This window comes from Phacochoerus africanus, chromosome 5 (genome assembly GCF_016906955.1).
Source record: "Phacochoerus africanus isolate WHEZ1 chromosome 5, ROS_Pafr_v1, whole genome shotgun sequence".
In the NCBI taxonomy this organism is placed as follows: Eukaryota; Metazoa; Chordata; class Mammalia; order Artiodactyla; family Suidae; genus Phacochoerus; species Phacochoerus africanus.
The window spans coordinates 45,439,572-45,456,926 of NC_062548.1; the positions used below are offsets into that span (position 1 = coordinate 45,439,572).

The 17,355-nt window shown below is 51.0% G+C and overlaps 1 protein-coding gene across 12 annotated transcripts in view; it reads left to right on the plus strand.

Moving 5' to 3' along the window:
* Positions 1–17,355, plus strand: part of UNKL (unk like zinc finger) — a 67,481-nt gene that overhangs the window by 34,419 nt on the left and 15,707 nt on the right. For 7 of the 12 annotated variants that reach the window (XM_047780999.1, XM_047781001.1, XM_047781002.1 and 4 more), the window contains 3 exons: positions 10,187–10,271; positions 10,799–10,884; positions 15,942–16,025. In XM_047780999.1, coding sequence (XP_047636955.1) covers positions 10,187–10,271; positions 10,799–10,884; positions 15,942–16,025 — 255 coding nt within the window. Of the gene's footprint in view, positions 1–10,186; positions 10,272–10,798; positions 10,885–14,323; positions 14,488–15,941; positions 16,026–17,355 lie in introns of those variants that run through there. The other 5 variants (XM_047781000.1, XM_047780997.1, XM_047780998.1 and 2 more) reach the window with 3 other exon arrangements.

The window sequence follows — 17,355 nt, forward strand, 5'->3', positions numbered from 1 at the left end:
TTTGAAATAGTTTCAGAAGGAGAGGTTTTAGCTCTTCTCTAAATGTTTGATAGGATTCACCTATGAAGCCATCTGGTCCTGGAATTTTGTTTGTTGGAAGTTTTTAAATCACAGTTTCAATTTCAGTTCTTGTGATTGGTCCATTCATCTTTTCTATTTCGTTTTGATTTAGTCGTGGAAGACTGTACTTTTCTAAGCATTTGTCCATTTCTTCTAGGTTTTTCATTTTATTGACGTGTAGTTGCATGTAGTAGTCTCTTGTGATCCTTTGTATTCCTGTGATGTCCGTTGTTACTTCTCCCCTTTCATTTCTAATATTATTGATTTGAGTCCTCTCTCTTTTTTTGCTTGATAAGTCTGGGTAGGGGTTTATCAATTTTGTTGATCTTTTCAAAGAACCAGCTTTTCGTTTCATTGATCTTTTCTATGATTTTCTTTGTTTCTATTTCATTGATTGCTGCTCTGATCTTTATGATTTCTTTCCTTCTACTAACTTTAGGTCTTGTCTGTTCTTTGTTGAGCTGCTTGAGATGCAAAGTTAGCTTGTTTATTTGGGCTTTTTCTTGTTTCCTGAGGTGGGCTTGTATTGGTATAAACTTACCTCTTAGAACTGCTTTTGCTGCATCCCATAGGTTCTGGAGTGTTGTGTATTCATTGTCATTTGCTGCTAGGTATTTTTTAATTTCCTCTTTGATTTCTTCAGTGATCCATTGGTTGTTTAGTAGCATGTTGTTGAGTCTCCACATGTTTGTGTTTTTTGCAGTTTTTTTCTTGTTGTTGATTTCCAGTCGTATAGCGTTGTGATTGGAAAAGATGCTTGATATGATTTCAGTTTTCTTAAAGTTACCGAGGTTGGACTTGTAGCCCAGGATGTGATCAACCTTAGAGAGTGTTCTGTGTGCACTTGAGAAGAATGTGTATTCTGTTGCTTTTAGATGAAATGTCCTATAAATACCTATTAAGTCTATCTTGTTTAATGCTTCATTCAGGGCCTGTGTTTCCTTATTGATTTTCTGTCTGGTTGATCTGTCCATTGCTGTAAGTGGGGTGTTAAAGTCCCCCACTATTATTGTGTTATTGTCGATTTTTCCTTTTAAGGTTGTTAGCAGTTGCCTTATATATTGTGGTGAACCTGTGTTGGGTGTGTATATATTTAAAATTGTTATATCATTTTCTTGGATTGATCCTTTGATCATTATGTAATGTCCTTCTTTGTCCCTTAACATATTCTTCATTTTAAAGTCTATTTTGTCTGATGTGAGTATTGCTACTCCAGCTTTCTTTTGATCTCCGTTTGCATGAAATATTTTCTTCCATCCTCTCACTTTGAATTTGTATGTGTCCCTAGAAGTGAAGTGGGTCTCTTGAAGACAGGATATATGTGGGTCTTGTTTTTGTATCCATTCTGCCAGTCTCTGTCTTTTGGTTGGGGCATTTAGTCCATTATTTAAGGTAATTATTGATATGTATGTTCTTATTGCCATTTTATTAATTACTTTGGATTTGTTTTTGCTGGTCTTTTTTTCTTTCCTTCTTCTCTTGTTCTTTTCTGCCTGTAGAAGTTCCTTTAGTATTTGTTGTAAGGCCGGTTTAGTGTTGCTGAATTCTCTCAGCTTTTGCTTATCTGTGAAGGTTTTGATTTCTCCTTCAAATCTGAATGAGAGCCTTGCTGGGTAGAGTAATCTTGGTTGGAGGTTTTTTCCTTTCATCGCTTTGAGTATATCATGCCACTCCTTTCTGGCCTGCAGAGTTTATGTTGAAAAATCTGCCGATAACCTTATCAGGATTCCCTGTATGTTATTTGTTTCTTTTCCCTAGCTGCTTTCAAGATTTTCTGTTTGTCTTTAATTTTAGTCAGTTTGATTAGTATGTGTCTCGGGGTGTTCCTCCTTGGGTTTATTTTATATGGTACTCGTTGTGCTTCCTGGATTTGAGTGAGTGATTCCTTTCCCATGCGAGGGAAGTTTTCGGCTATTATCTCTTGGGATATTTTTTCTGTCCCCTTCTCTCTCTCTTCTCCTTCTGGCACCCCTATAATACGGATGTTGGTGTGTTTAACGTTGTCCCAGAGTTCTCTGAGACTCTCATTTGTTTTCAATCTTTTTTCTCTTTTCTGTTCTGCATCTGTAATTTCCACTCATCTGTCCTCCACCTCGCTTATTCGTTCTTCTGCCTCCTATATTCTGCTGTTAGCTGCTTCTAGTGAAGTTTTTATTTCAGTTATTGTATTTTGCATCTCTTGTTTAAGTTTTATATCTTGTATCTCTTTGGTCAGTGTTTCCTGTAAGTTATCCATCTTTGCCTCCAGTTTACTTCCAATGTCTTGCATCATCTCCAGCATCAACAATCTAAAGTCTTTTTCCTGGAGGCTGAGAATCTCCTCCTCGCTTAGCTGTTTTTCTGGGATTTTTCCTTTCTCCCTTGTCTGAATTATAGTTCTCTGTCTTTTCATTTTTATAGGTTTTTGGTGTGGTGACCTTTTTACAGATAATAGAGTTGTAGCCTCTCTTACTTCTGACGTCTGCTCCTCTGTGGCTGAAGTAGGTATGGGGGGCTTGCTGTAGGCTTCCTGATGGAAGGAGCTGATGCCTGCCCCTTGGTAGGTGGAGCCGATTCTAATCCCTATGGTGGGTGGGGCTTAGTCTCTGGATGGGATTAGAGGCTGCTGTGTGCCTGAGGGGTCTTTAGGTAGCCTGTTTACTGAGGGGTGGGGCTGTGATCCCACTTGGATTGTTGTTTGCCCTGGGGCTTCTCAGAGCTGACTGAGGGTTGGGGCCGGGTTTTCCCAAAATGGCCACCTCCAGAAAAAGGCAGCTGCTGAATATTCCCAAGAGCTTTGCTTTCATTGTCCTTCCCTTAAAACAAGCCATGTTCACCCCTGTTTTCCCAGGATGTCCTCCAAGAACTGCAGTCAGGTTTGACTCAGATTCCCTTGGAGACTTTGCTTTGCCCTGGGACTCAGTGCATGTGAAAGTCTGTGTGTGCCTTTTAAGAATGGGGTCTCCGTTTCCCCCAGTCCCGTGGAGCTCCTGCGCACATGCCCCACTGGCCTTCAGTGACAGATGCTCCAGGGCTCTTTCTCCCCATGCCATATCCCCCCATGTGAAAATTTGATGTGTGGCTCAGAACTCTCACTCCTGTAGGCGAGTCTCTGTGAACCAGTTAGTTTCCAGTCTGTGGAGCTTCCCACCCAGGAGGTATGGGGTTGTTTATATCACGAAATCACCCCTCCTACCTCTTGATGTGTCCTCCTCTTTTTCTTCTGGAGTAGGGTATCTTTTTTAAGGTTTCTGGTCCATTTGGGTGAAGAGTGCTCAGACTTTAGTTGTGAATTTTGTTGTTTTTAGGAGAGAGGTTACGCTCCAGTCCTTCTATTCCACCATCTTAATCCCATCTATGAGTTTGTATTTCTTGCATTTTTTTCCCCTCATTGTTGGTTTCTAGTCTTACAGTGTTGTCAGAAAAGATGCTTTGTATGATTTCAGTTTTCTTAAGTTTACCAAGGCTTGGTTTGTTGCCCAGAGTGTCATCTACCTAGAGAGTGTTCTGTGTGCACTTGAGAAGAATGTGTATTCTGCTGCTTTTGGATGGAATGCTCTATAAACATCTGATAAGTCCCTCTGGTCTAATGCATCATTTAAGGCCTGAGTTTCCTTGTTGATTTTTTGACTGGATGATCTGTCCATTGCTCTAAGTGGGGTGTTAAAATCTCCTGATATTACTGTACTACTCTCAGTATCTCTTTTTAAGGTTGTCAGCAGTTGCCTTATACACTGAGTTGATCCTGTGGTCAGTGCATATATGTTTACAATTGCTATGTCTTCTTCTTGGATTGATCCTTTGATCATTATGCAGTGTCCTTCTTTGTCTCTTACAATATTCTTTGTTTTAACATCAATTTTGTCTGATATGAGTAGTGCTACTCCAGCTTTCTTTTGATTTCCATTTGCATGGAATATTTTCGTCCATCCTCTCACTTTCAGTTTGTTACATGTCCCTAGAACTGAAGTGGGTCTGTTGAAGACAGCGTGTCTATGGGTCTTGTTTTTATATCCATTCAGCCAGTCTCTGTCTTTTGGATGCAACATTTGGTGCATTTACATTTAAGGCAATGTTTGATATGTATGTTTTTATTGCCATTTTATTAATTGTTTTGGATTTGTTTTTGTTGGTCTTTTTTCTTCCCTTGTTCCCTCTTGTGGTTTGATGACTTTTTTTTGACATTATATATATTTTTATTAACACATGTTTTTTTTTATAATCTTAACTTTTTAAAAAAAATTCTTTGTTATTTCCCCAATACAGTTTTTTTCTACTGTGCAGCATGGCCATCCAGTTACACGTACATGTACACACTCTATTTTCTCCCATTGTTGTGCTCCATCATAAGTGACCAGACATAGTTCCCAGCACTACACAGCAGGACCTCATTCTTAATCCCTTCCAAAGGAAATAGTTTGCATCTGATAACCCCAAGCTCCCCATCCTCCCATCCATCCCCTCCCCCTTGGCAACCACAAGTCTATTCTCCAAGTCCATGATTCTCTTTTCTTTCCTTTTTTTTCCCCTCACTTTTATCATTTTATTTTTACCTATTTTTTAATTTTTTTATTTTTTCCCACTGTACAGCATGGGGATCAAGTTATCCTTACATGTATACATTACATTTTTTCCCCACCCTTCGTTCTGTTGCAATATGAGTATCTAGACATAGCTCTCAATGCTACTCAGCAGAATCTCCTTGTAAATCTACTCTAAGCTGTGTCTGATAAGCCCAAGCTCCCGATCCCTCCCCCTCCCTCCCTCTCCCACTGGACAGCCACAAGTGTATTTTCCAAGTCCATGATTCTCTTTTCTGTGGAGATGTTCATTTGTGCTGGATATTAGATTCCAGTTATAAGTGATATCATATGGTATTTGTCTTTGTCTTTATGACTCATTTCATTCAGTATAAGATCCTCTAGTTCCATCCATGTTGCTGCAAATGGCATTATGTCATTCTTTTTTATGGCTAAGTAGTATTCCATTGTGTATATATACCACATCTTCCGAATCCAGTCATGTGTTGATGGACATTTGGGTTGTTTCCATGTCCTGGCTCTTGTGAATAGTGCTGCAGTGAACATGCGGGTGCATGTGTGATGACTGTCTTTAGTGTTGTGTTTGGATTGCTCTTTCTTATTTGTGTGTGTATCTTATATAGATTTTTGGTTTGCAGGGCTGCTCCCACGGCATATGGAGGTTCCCAGGCTAGAGGTCGGATCAGAGCTATAGCCACTGGCCTTCACCAGAGCCACAGCAACGCAGGATCTGAGCTGCGTCTGCAACCTACACCACAGCTCACGGCAACGCCGGATCCTTAACCCACTGAGCAAGGCCAGGGACCAAACCTGCAACCTCATGGTTCCTAGTCAGATTCATTAACCACTGTGCCACGGTGGGAACTCTTCCATGAAGTTTTGATAGAGGAATATGTATATATGATATATGTAGATCAATATGATTGTTTTCAGTTGTTGGTCTCTTACCTGCAAGTGCCTTTCCAGCATCCTGCGTTTGTACCCTCCTCGTCTCAGGATTTCCGGTTTTGGTGGCGTGTCTGTGTGGGGATGACTTCCTGCTTTTACTGTCTGTGTGACTTCGCTGGGGAGCCTCGTCATTTGTATTGTTTTTGTTTCTAGTTGTGGCCTTTTCTTTTCCACCTGGAGAAGTTCCTTTAGTATTTGTTGTAAAGCTGGTTTTGTGATGCTGAATTCTCTTAGTTTTTGCTTGTCTTGAAAGCTTTGGATTTCTCCTTCAAATCTGAATGAGAGCCTTGCTGGGTAGAGTAATATTGGTTGGAGGTTTTTTCCTTGCATCATGTTAAGTATATCATGCCCCTCCCTTCTGACCTTCAAAGTTTCTGCTGAAACATCTGCCGAGAACCTTATCGGTTCCGTGTATGTTGTTTGTTTTTCCCTAGCCACTTTCAGTACTTTTTCTTTGTCTTTAATTTTGTTCTGTTTGATGAATATATTTTATACGGTACTTGTGCTTCTTGCATTTGAGTGAGGGATTCATTTCCCATGGTAGGGAAGCGTTGGCTATTATCTCTTTAAATGCTTCCTTTGGCCCCTTCTCTCTCTCTCTCTTCTCCTTTTGACGACAGATGCAGGTGCGTTTAACACTGTCCCAGAGTTCTCTTAGACTGTCTTCACTTCTTTTCAGTCTTTTTTCTTCCGCGTCCATGATTTCTGCTAGTCTGTCTTCCATCTCACTTGTTTGTTCTTCTGCCTCCTGTATTATGCTGTTGGTTCCTTCTAGTGTATTTTTTTATTTCACTTACTGTATTTTGCATCTCTTCTTGCTTAATCCTTAAATCTTCTATGTCTTTGCGCAGTGTTTGTTATAATTTATCAAACTTTGCCTCCAGTTAATTTCCAAGATCTTGAATCATCTTTATGACCATCAGTCTAAAGTCTTTTTCATGGAGGTCAGTGATCTCCAGATCACTTAGCTGTTTTTCTTGAGGGGGGTGGGTTGTTCTCTTAGCTCAGGCACAATTCTCTGCCTTTTCACTGTGTATAGATTTTGGGTGCTCTCCTTTCTGCCGACAATGGGGTTGTTGCCTCTCTTGCTTCTGGTGTCGGTCCCCCTGCCGTGTGGCTGAAGTTGGTAGGGGGGCTTGCTGCAGGCTTCCTGAAGGGAGGGAGTGCCGCCTGCCCCCTGGTGGGTGGCGCCGATTCCTGTCCCTCTGGTGGGTGGGGCTCTGTCTCTGGATGGGATGAAGGTGGCTCTGTGCCTGGGGGGTCTTTAGGCAGCCTGTTTGCTGATGGGTGGGGCTGTGTTCCCACCTGGTTTATTGTCTGGCCTGGGGTTTCTCGGCCATAAATGGGTGGGGGTAGACTTTTCCAAAACAGCCCCCTCTAGAGGAGGTCACATTGATGACTGTTCCCGAGACCTTTGACTCCAGTGTCCTTCCTCCACTGCTCTCAAGGCCAAATGCTCCATGGGCTCCTCCTCCCGACGCCAGATCTTCAGGCGTGGGAACCTGACGTGGGGCTCAGAACTCTCGCTCTTGTGGGTGAGCCTCTGCGACAGTTGCTTTCCAGTCTGCGGGCTGCCTGCCTGGCGGGGTTGGGATTGTTTATATCACATAATCCCCCCTCCTCCTGTCTTTATGAGGCCTCCTCTTTGTTTTCTGGAGTAGGATATCTTTTTTTTTTTTTTTTTGGCTTTTGCCTTTTTAGGGCTGCACCTGGGGCATATGGAGGTTCCCAGGCCAGGGGTTGAATCGGAGCTACAGCTGCCGGCCTCCACCACAGTCACAGCAACGCCAGATCCGAGCCGCGTCTGTGACCTACACCACAGTAGGTTTTTTTTTTTTTCAACACTGGATTCTTAACCCACTGAGCGAGACCGGGAATCAAACCCACAGCCTCATGGTTCCTGGTTGGATTCGTTTCCCCTGGGCCACGATGGGAACTCCAGGATATCTTTTTTGATAGTTTGCCGTCTGTTCTATTGAAGTCGTTCAGCAGCTGATTGTAGTTTCGTTGCTTTTGTGCGAGAAGGTGAGCTCCAGTCCTTTTGCTCCACCGTCTTCATCCCCAAAAGATTCCACTTGACCATCCTTTCTCTGGTTGGAGAGTTTCCTTTCATTTTATGCCTGAGTCCTCTTTGTAGTTTTCGTGAATGTATTGTTTTCTTTTGATCCGTGGTTGCCCTGTTTTTCCGGTATGTTAACTCCTTCCTCCATCCGCGTGCTTTAGCCTGACCGTTGCATAGGCTCAAACAGATGCTCAAAAAAGTCTAGATTTTCTTCCCTTCTTTTTCCACATTTTATGACTCTGATGTCCTTTTAAACCTTCGTATTTGTCCTTCTGCTGTTCCTTGTGTTTGTCGTGGCGTTTACAGATGGATGGGGCTTGGAACTCTCCCTCCCGTGGGTGACCGTGTGCCATGCAGTTACTTTCCCGTCTGTGGGCTGCCCACCCAGCAGGAAGGGGGTTGCTTCTGTCACATCCTCGCCCCTCCTGCGTCTCAGTGCAGCCTCCCCTGTCTTCTGAGGCAGGACATCTTTTTTGGTGGTTTGCAGTCTATTTCGCTGAAGGTTGTTCCGCAGTTGGTTGTAGTTTTGTTGTTTTCATGAGAGAAGCTGAGCACCCGTCCTTCTGCTCCTCCATCATAATCCCCTGAAAATGCTGAAAGACACGTTCCCATCTCTCCTGCCGGCCATGCCCTAGCCTGGACCCTTCTCTCGTTCCTGCTGCATGTCTAGCGGTTTACCCCCAGGGATATCTGAAACAGACAGCCTTCTTTTCATGGATGCTGCATCCCTACAGACTTGGGACTTAAAACCCATGGGTACTAGTGAAATTGAACTTTAGCTGTTTTTTTTTTTTTATTTTATTTTTAAAGGACCACACCTGCAGCTTATGGAGGTTCCCAGGCTAGGGTCGAAATGGACCTGCAGCTGCCAGCTTATACCACAGTCACAGCGATGTAGAATCCGAGCTGGGTCTGCGACCTACACCACAGGTCACGGCAACACCAGATCCTTAACTTGCTGAGAGAGGCCAGGGATTGAACCCACATCCTCATGGATAGTAGTCAGATTCTTACCCCTGAGCCACAAGGGGAACTCCCTGAGTTTGTTCTTTGTGTCATGTGAGTATTTCGGCCATGACTTTTTTTTTTTTTTTTTTTTTTTTAGGGCTGCACCTGTGGCATATGGAGGTTCCCAGGCTAGGGGTTGAATCAGAGCTGTAGCTGCCCGCCTACACTACAGCCACAGCAACACGGGATCCAAGCCGCATCTGCGACCTACACTACAGCTCACAGCAGTGCCGGTTCCTCAACCCACTGAGCGAGGCCAGGGATTGAACCCACAACTCCATGGTTACTAGTCGGGTTTGTTAACCACTGAGCCACGACAGGAACTCCCAGCCATGACTTTTAATAGAGAAGATAAAAAGTGCCTCTGACCTCCAGCTGTGAGCCTGGTGCTGCGTCAGGCCTGCTGTGACGTTTACAGCAACTGGGCCGCCTGAGCCTCCCACCTCACACATCGCCTCATCTCCAGCGTGTCTGCGTGTGTGTTCGTGCACACACTGTGTGCACACATGTGTCGGCTCAGGCTCCAGCAAGACAAGATACGGGGCAGTTAGGAGCCGGGCACTGCAGTGAAGGAGCACCCAGCTATGCCAAGGGGGACCCCTGGGCCCCAGGGAGGGGCGGGCTCCTGGTCTAAAAGTCTGGGCTTTTTCTTTCCCTGACTGCGTATTCTGTTGAGAGGTCGTTTGCTTTGAAATGCACGTAAAATGAGACAGCCTCCTCATATATTTAGTTCTAAGTTGGAGACCTTTTGAAATTGCTTTTGTTTGTAGCCCTTAAATATTCTGTGCAGCGAGTTACCATTGTGGCTCGGTGGTAAGGAACCCGACTAGTATCCAGGAGAACATGGGTTCGATCCCTGGCCTCGCTCAGTGGGTTAAGGATCCGGCATTGCTATGGTGTAGGTCGCAGATGCAGCTTGGATCTGGCGTTGCTGTGGCTGTGGTGTAGGCTGGCAGCTGCAGTTCCAATTTGACCCCTAGCCTAGGAACTTCCTTATGCCATGCGTGCAGCCCTAAAAAGACCAAAAAAACAAGACAAAAACAAAAAACACCTCCGTGCAGGCACTCAGGCGATAGTCAAAGAGCGACGGAGAGTGAGTGGCATCTCTGGCAGGGAGGGGCTGGGTGGCAGGGGTGATTTGGGATCTGGGCAGAGGCTGCGAGGGCATCTGGGGCCATGGTCCCTCCTGGGCGGGCTGTGCTGCGGGAGCCAGACCCCCGTGAAGCAGCCTCAGGTCCGGTTGTGGAGCATATGCATGTGGCACTCAGCAGGCATCTCTTGAGCACCTGCTGTATACCAGAACAATCAGGTGCATCTTTCGGGAAATGCCAAGGGGACAAGTTGACTTGGTGTGTGGTTTCAGGGACAGGTGCTGCAGGGGCGGCCTTGGGCCCAGAGTGCTCCCCAGGCTGACCAGCCCTTTGCAGGCCAGGGTGCCCCTGACCGCGGGGGAGAGGGGGGGGGGTGGGTATGCAGCCTCCGCACCCCTTTTCCAGGAGACTCTGTTCTGATTTCATTCCTAGTTCTCTGCACGGGGACCCAGCCAGGTTTCCAGTCCAGCCTCTATGTGTCACTTTATTTTTCCTAGATCTACAAATCTACCAAGTGCAACGACATGCGCCAAACCGGGTACTGCCCTCGGGGCCCTTTCTGTGCCTTCGCACACGTGGAAAGTAAGTACCTCCATCCCGGAGCAGCTGGGAGGGTCAGGGCCGGGCATCAGGGCGGCCCCGGGCGCTTGTGGTCCTGAATGCTGCAGCCAGGCTCAGGGTCGGGGGTCTTGATGGCCAGATGGGTCCATGAAATGCCCGAAGGCAGAGATGGCCTTGGTGACAGGAATGCACAGACATGGCCCTTTCTTGCTGTTCCCAAGTGCTTCCTCTTAAAGCTTTCGAGTTCGGGGTCCAGTTCTTAGGAGCACAGCTGCAAACTCCGATTTTGTTCCTGTTTTAATTTTAACTAGGGGTTGGGGGGCAGCTTGTCCAGTTGAAATTTGCCATTGTTTTCTGCTGTTTGAGTGTCAGGATTGGCACCGGGAGATGGGCGGGTCCCGGGCAGGTCCCGCGGGTCCAGCCGCCCTGGTCGGCCCCCCACTGCCCTCCCGGCCCCAATCTTTGGTTTCCTTTAACCGGTGCCTCTGTGCCCGTGGTTCTATCACCGGCCGCAGCCCCTCCAAGCCCACTGCCCCCTTTCTCGGCAGAGAGCCTTGGGACAGCCAGCGATTGGGGCTGCCGAGACCTCGCCTCCATCAGCGGCCCCGCGGCCCCCAGCGGGCAGCCTGGACACGTAAGTGGTTGGCACCCCAGGGAGGCGCCCGCTCTGCTGCTGGGTTAAACCCAGCTCTTAGGTCCGTGGGGGGTCGTGATCTCTAGAGACATGGTTGGGGCGGTCTGCCCACAGGGTTGGCAGCTCCTTAGTTGGAGAAAAGCCTAGAGAAGCCCTGGCCCGGTGCACTGGCCCGGCCTGGCCTTTGCCAGCTTTGCACCTGTCGGCCGTGTGCAGGGCTGAGTGTGAGGCAGGGCCCAAAGTCCAGTGGGGCCCCCGCAGGGCAGGCTGGGCTGGGCCAGGCAGTCCCCAGTGAGGCTGTGCGGGCAGACCCAGGTAGGGGCCTCGTGAGTTGGGACTCTTGTGCCCAGGCAGGTGAGGGCACAGTGGGGGAGGCCCCGTCCCGCATCCTCCCCAGCCCCCTGTGCGGTGGTGGGTCCTCAGGTCCGCCTTTCATCTCCAAAGACGACCCGTCTCATCACCCGTGGTTTTATCTGTCCTGCTGGTGTCACCAAGGAGCTGGCCTCCTGGGATTAGTCCTAGGAAGGAAACTGGAAGAAACTCAGGCATTTCCCTCCTGACTTTGTTTTCACTTGGTACTTTTTGCAAAGAAAAGGCCGGGGAAGGTGAGCACAGTCTAGGTGGGATTTGCTCAGCAGAGCACCACCAGGCACACGTGTCATCACTGCTCCTGCACAGGGGGCATGGGGCAGGGTGGGGGCAGCACTCGGCAGGGTCAGGCCCCCGCCCTTCCTCACCTACTTGATGGCTCCCAGGGCTGTGATGGCCATGGCTTCAGGCGGTGGTCAGAGGGACACCAACGCGGCTCCCGCTGAGGGTGATGAGGCAGCAACCAGGGTGTGGACGGAGGACCTAGGATCCTGTAAGAGGCGCCAGGGCTGCTGGGTCTGCAGCAGGATAGTCTTTTGTCGTCTTGTCGTTATTTTGCCACTTAAAAGTTACAGTGCAGGACTCGCAGTGGGTGCAGGGCAGTGGGTGCCAGGGCTGGGGGAGGGGAAGCCAGCCCTCTGAGCTCCTGGGAAGTTTCCTTTGCGGGTGTGGGGCTGGATAGAGACGGGCCTCACACAGCCCTGTGCACGCGCTCAATGCCACTGAATCCTTCACTTTTAAAAGGTTATGCTCACCTCAATTTAAAAAAAAAAAAACAAGAAAAAGAAAAAAAGAAATGAAGCATCCGAGTGGGGCCAGCTCTCAACTGTGGGCCCTGTGCACGGTCAGCCCTTGCCTGCTTGGTGTTCGGCTCCAGCTGCATGCGGGCACCTGTGGCCGATCGGGAGCCCTTGGTCTGGTCCATCTCCCTTGGGTCTCTGGTTGCACAGCCTCGGGGGGAGGGCCCGGCAGGGTCCCTGGAGGCCTGGACGACAAGGTGGGGTGGGTGTTGTGTACCAGGGAGGGGAGGTTTCTTGTTCTCTGTGGGTCGGCCCTGCCCCTCCCCGTGAGAATCTTCATTTGTGCGGGCTCCTACGGTGAGTTCCCGCTGCTGCTTCTCAGTGTAGATGGTGGGGTGAACATACAAACCGCGACCCTTACCATACATCCTCCCCCACCTGCACCCTGAGGGGTGTCCTTGCCTGTAGATGTGGTCCTGGGTTGGAGGAGTCTGTCTTGGCTTTGAATTCTTCTTTGACAACCAGGGAGAGGGACGGGGCGTCCTCCGTGCGTGCGCCGGCCTTGGGCCTGTGTCGCCGTGGGCAGCCCACTCTCCTCCTTGTGCCCAGAATCGGCCGTTCCCCGTCCCCTGCTGGCAGCCTCACTAGACACGTGTGATGAAATCACGGAGCGTGGGTATGTTGGTCTCTGCGCCCGGGTCTCGACACAGGCCTCCAACCGCTCAGCGCTCTTTTGCTCCTGCGGCGGCTCCTGGCAGGAAGCCTGGCAGGGAGGGCGGGACTGGGTCGAGAATCCCTCGGTTGTGGGTTGACCGATGAGTCTTCCTAAAAAGCTCTATTAAATAGGAGGTTTGGAGAGCGTCCAGGTCAGCAGACAGCTCCGCATGCGGGCTGGGCTGGGGGCCCAGCTCCCCGGGACGGGAGCTCGGGCGCTCAGGACCATGCTGGACCTCGCCTGAAGTGCACCTCCGTCTGGCTGGCCACCTGCGTCCTCTGTTCCAGCCGCATCGCGTGATGCACCAGCGAACGTAGCTGCGTGTCGGCCTGAGTTCTGTGAGCTGTTCTGGAAAACAGTGGGAGCTGATGAGGGCGTCACGCGGACCCGTGTTGACAGCTGGCCAGTCAGAAGCCCTGGCGCCACCTTGGAACTGGGGGCAGCGTGCACAGTGCAGGCGAGTCTCGTGTCTCGTGGGACCGCTCCCTCAGCCGGGGGCTCTGCGCCAACCCGGGGGGTGAGCATCGCACTTCCTCGCCGTGACTTGAACCACCTTCATGCAGGGCTGCCGCCGTGTCTGGCTGTGGACGCCCCGGATGCCTCCCGTGAGGTGGGGAGCAGGCCCAGCCCCGCAGCTGCTTGAGGGGGGCCGCGCCTGGATTCGCCTGGCACAGGTCCTTGGTCCCCCTGAAGTGGGGCTCGCGGTGCCAGGGTGACCGTTTTCATGTGAACAGCAGCCAGGCCTGGAACTTGGGGGGGGGAAGAAGTTGAAATCCTCCGAGAAGCAGCTGCCGAGTCCAGGCTCCTTCCACTCGCCGCACAACAGGTCGGTGATTCGAAAGACATTTTCTTGGTGGGGCAAGAAAGAGCGGAAATCCAGCAGCCCCAGAAGCTGGTGGACCAGTGTCCCGACGAATGGAGGTAGAATTCGGGCTTCTTCTATACTGCAAGGGGACGAGGTGGGGTTGACCATTGCAAATTTCTTGGAATCCTCTGTCCTCGCAGCTGTGTGCCTGTCTGGTCGCAGTGATCCTCCGGCGGGACAAGTGGTAGGCCCCGTTCTGCACTTTTCTGTCTCTGCGCGTGGAAGAGCATTAGGCCTTAAAGAACGGAGCCTTGGGAGGTTCAGGCTACAGGCACCTTTCTCTTCGTGATTAATGTGTAGCAAAAGCAGCAGAACACAAAGGCAAAAGTAAAAGAAACATCCCATTTAGAGTCAGGTTTGTTCTCTATTACAAGGAGTCCATTAAAAAAAAATTCAGAAAAAAAATAATAAATTAAAAAAAAAAAATTTCAGGCTGGGGGCTCCCCCCATGGCACAACAGAAGCAGCGGAACTGGCAGCATCTCTGGAGCAGTGGGATGCAGCTTCGATCCCTGGCCTGGCACGGTCGGTTAAGGATCTGGCGTTGCCACAGCTGTGGCTCACGTCATCATCGAATCTCATCCCTGGCCCAGGAACTCCATATGCTGCAGGGCAGCCAAAAAAGAACCAGAAAAAAAGTCAAGCACAGTTTCAGTGCGCACCATCCAGCGCTCTCCTGGGGGACCAAGACGTCGGAACACGCTCATCCTTCCTGATGTTTTCAGCGGAGGCCCAGAGGGACTTTGAGCATCCAAGGAGCCTGTGGGACCTGAGGCGCTGGGGTCAGCTCAGGCTGCCTCTGGGCCGGGGCTCAGGGGCATTTGGTTTGACTGTGACCCTCTGGGATTGTGTCAGCTGGAGTATTTGGAGACCGTTGGAGCCCAGCAGGGATCCTGCTGCTCTCCGTGTTTTAAGGCAAGGCGAGGCATAGAGGGCTGTGTCCCTTCCCTGCTTGCTGGGTCTCCATCCTCTGATGGCAGAGGGGAACTGTGAGAGAGCGTGCCATGCTCTGCCCAGGCAAGCTGCTCCCACCGCCCCTCTGCCCCTTCCAGCAGGTTCTGGTGCCTGTGCAGCACACCTGCTGCTTGCTGCACGCTCCTGTGTGGTGGGGGGTTGCAGACGCCGCAGGGGCAGGCCCAGGGCCGAAGCAGGAGGGACGAGGGTCGAGACTCTCTCAGGAGCTCTGGGGCCTGCCCGGGCTGGGACTTCATCCGAGAGGCGAGCAGAGCTGTCTTACAGCACAGCTTCTCCTTACAGGGAGGGTCTCAGGGGTCTGTCAGGGCCTTTGGAGGCCGTCACCCATGTTGGGGGGTGGGGGTCACTTCTGGGTGAAAGGAATGTAAGGAAACCAGAGATACCGGATGGCCTCGGGGTTGAGCGCACATTGGGCGTCGGGCAGGAGGAAGGGGCCCCGGTCGGCAGGGCCGGTGGGGACATCGATTCTTCTCAGCCAGGATTTTCCCACGTGCAGCAGAGGGGGAGAATGTTCCTTCTGGCTGGAGTTCCCTTGCGGCTCAGCTGTAACCGGACTAGTACACATGAGGATGTGGTTCGATCCCTGGCCTCACTCAGTGGGTTAAGGATCTGGCATGGCCGCAGGCTGCGGTGTAGGTCACAGATGAGGCTCAGGTCCTGCATCGTTGTGGCTCTGGTGTAGACCTGGGAACTTCCATGTGCCATGGGTACAGCCCTCAACAAACCAACAAACAAAAGATGTCCCTGCTACCCTTTCCGGTTCTGTGTCTGGGGTCCTGCAAATTAAACCGACCAAAGACAGATTTCCAGGAGAAAAGCTTTCTTACTTAGGCATTTGGAGGCCACACCTGGGGGTTATCTACGCTTTTGACAAAGAGCATTAACTTGTTGAGAAGTGGCAGGATAAAAGGGATTGCTCCCGCCAGAAGATGCGGATGTGGGGCATAATGGGAGATGAGTGCCAGTCCATTGAGTTTGTGCCGCAGCTCGGCCTCCTGCAGCGTCCTGGGCGACTAGAGTTCTCTGGGGTTGGTCTATTCTCTTCCTCGTGGGGGAACCTTCTGGAGGTTCTGGAGGGGAAGGTGGAAATGGTCTTCTAGGAAGTGATCCTTTGCCGCACGCAGGTGCGGGGCTCCCCAGGCTTCCCCGACCGCAGCCCTGCCTGGGGGGCTGTGTCTGGGGTTCGTCCCCGTGGGTCAGGGAGACACAGATCAGCCGGGAGGGCAAAGCCCCACGTCGGGGATAGGAGACGGAGTCCAGGAACACGGACCAGAGGCAGCAGGTTTGAAAGCCTCTTGTGTTTCCCGAGACTGAAGTCCGTGCTGTTTTCTGTCTTTGGAGCCAAGCTGAGGTGTCTGTGTGTGTTTTTAATCAGCTGCTTTTTCTTCCGACAGCCAGTGCTTTTTGTGTTGCAGACCAAGCAGAGAGACTCACCTGCCGAAGGCAGCCAGAAAGCCGGCGAGCAGGACAGTAAGCAGGTAGCCCTGCGTCGAGATGTCGCGTGCCCTGTGCAGCCGGACCTGGCCGCCTGCCTGCCTGCCTGCTTTAAACGCCTCCCGCCGGGGTCCCCCCCGCCTGCCCGCCCCGGCCCCGGGCTGTGCTTACCCTTCTCTGTGACGCAGCCGTTCTTTCCGCCCTGAAGACGTCTCTTCCATGTCCTGTGTAACATTGTAAACCACGTGTCATACCTTGAAAACCACAAAACCAAAAGCTCTTAGAAGCTTGCTTCGCAGGGAAGCAGGAGGTGCCCCCTGGGGCCGGCTGCATGCCCGTCCCCGGCCGCCCGCTGCACCGACAGACGTCCACTCAGCCTGGAGCCAAGCGTGAGGTCGGGTGGCCGAAGGGCCGGTTCCCCACAGGGCCTCCATCCCGCCCGCAGCCCGTCTCTCCGGGTTGTCTTCCCTCCCCTCTGTGTCCCGACACCCCCTTTCTGTCCGGACGTCCGTCCTGTTGGTCAGGACCCACCGAACAACCTGGTCCTCACGCGACGCCTCAGTAGAGACCCTGACGGCAGGCGAGGTCCCGCGGGTCAGGACCCCGAGTTCTGGGGTCACAGCTGAACACGGCTCGGTCTCCCTCTCCCAGGTCACACCTGAGGTGACAGGTGGCCGGTGCATTCTTTCTCCTCCACAGGAGGTGCCGCGGGCTCCCTCTGTGACCCGCCCAGGCCCCTGCGAGTGGGGCCCCTTGTCTCTGTTCTGCCCCACCGGCTGCCCGTCTGCTGGTGAAACCGAGCTGTGTGGGGGGACAGGTGGTTTTCTTGGACGCTGGTGCCCTGAGCTCACGTGGCCCCGGTGAAGAGGCGGAGAGAGACGTCCACGCCTTGGCAGGCTGGGCCCGCCGGCTTGGCAGTGCCCTCCCTCGGCTGGTTGTGACTGCTCTCTGCTCTGAGCTTTGTGTTAAATTCCCAAGTAGGCAGATCCTTATGGTTCCTCTTCGTGCGGTTTTCTGGCGCCCCCGGGGGGATTTGGGGGCGCTTTTCTTTAGGCGCCTCTGAAGCACATTTTGACATCAGTAGGTTGGTTCAGAGTAAAAATACAACCCGGTTACTTTGTGATTCTTTTTTTAAGAGATTGAAATTGAGAAGTTGTGCATTAAGAATGTGAAATGGGGAGCTCCTGTTGTGGCTCAGTGTTAATGAACCTGACTAGTATCCATGAGGATGCAGGTTCGATCCCTGGCCTTGCTCAGTGGGTTAAGGATCCGGTGTGGCCATGAGCTGTGGTGTAGGTTGCAGAGGCAGTTCGGATCTGGCGTGGCTGTGGCTGTGGTGTAGACTGGCAGCTGCAGCTCTGATTTGACCCCTAG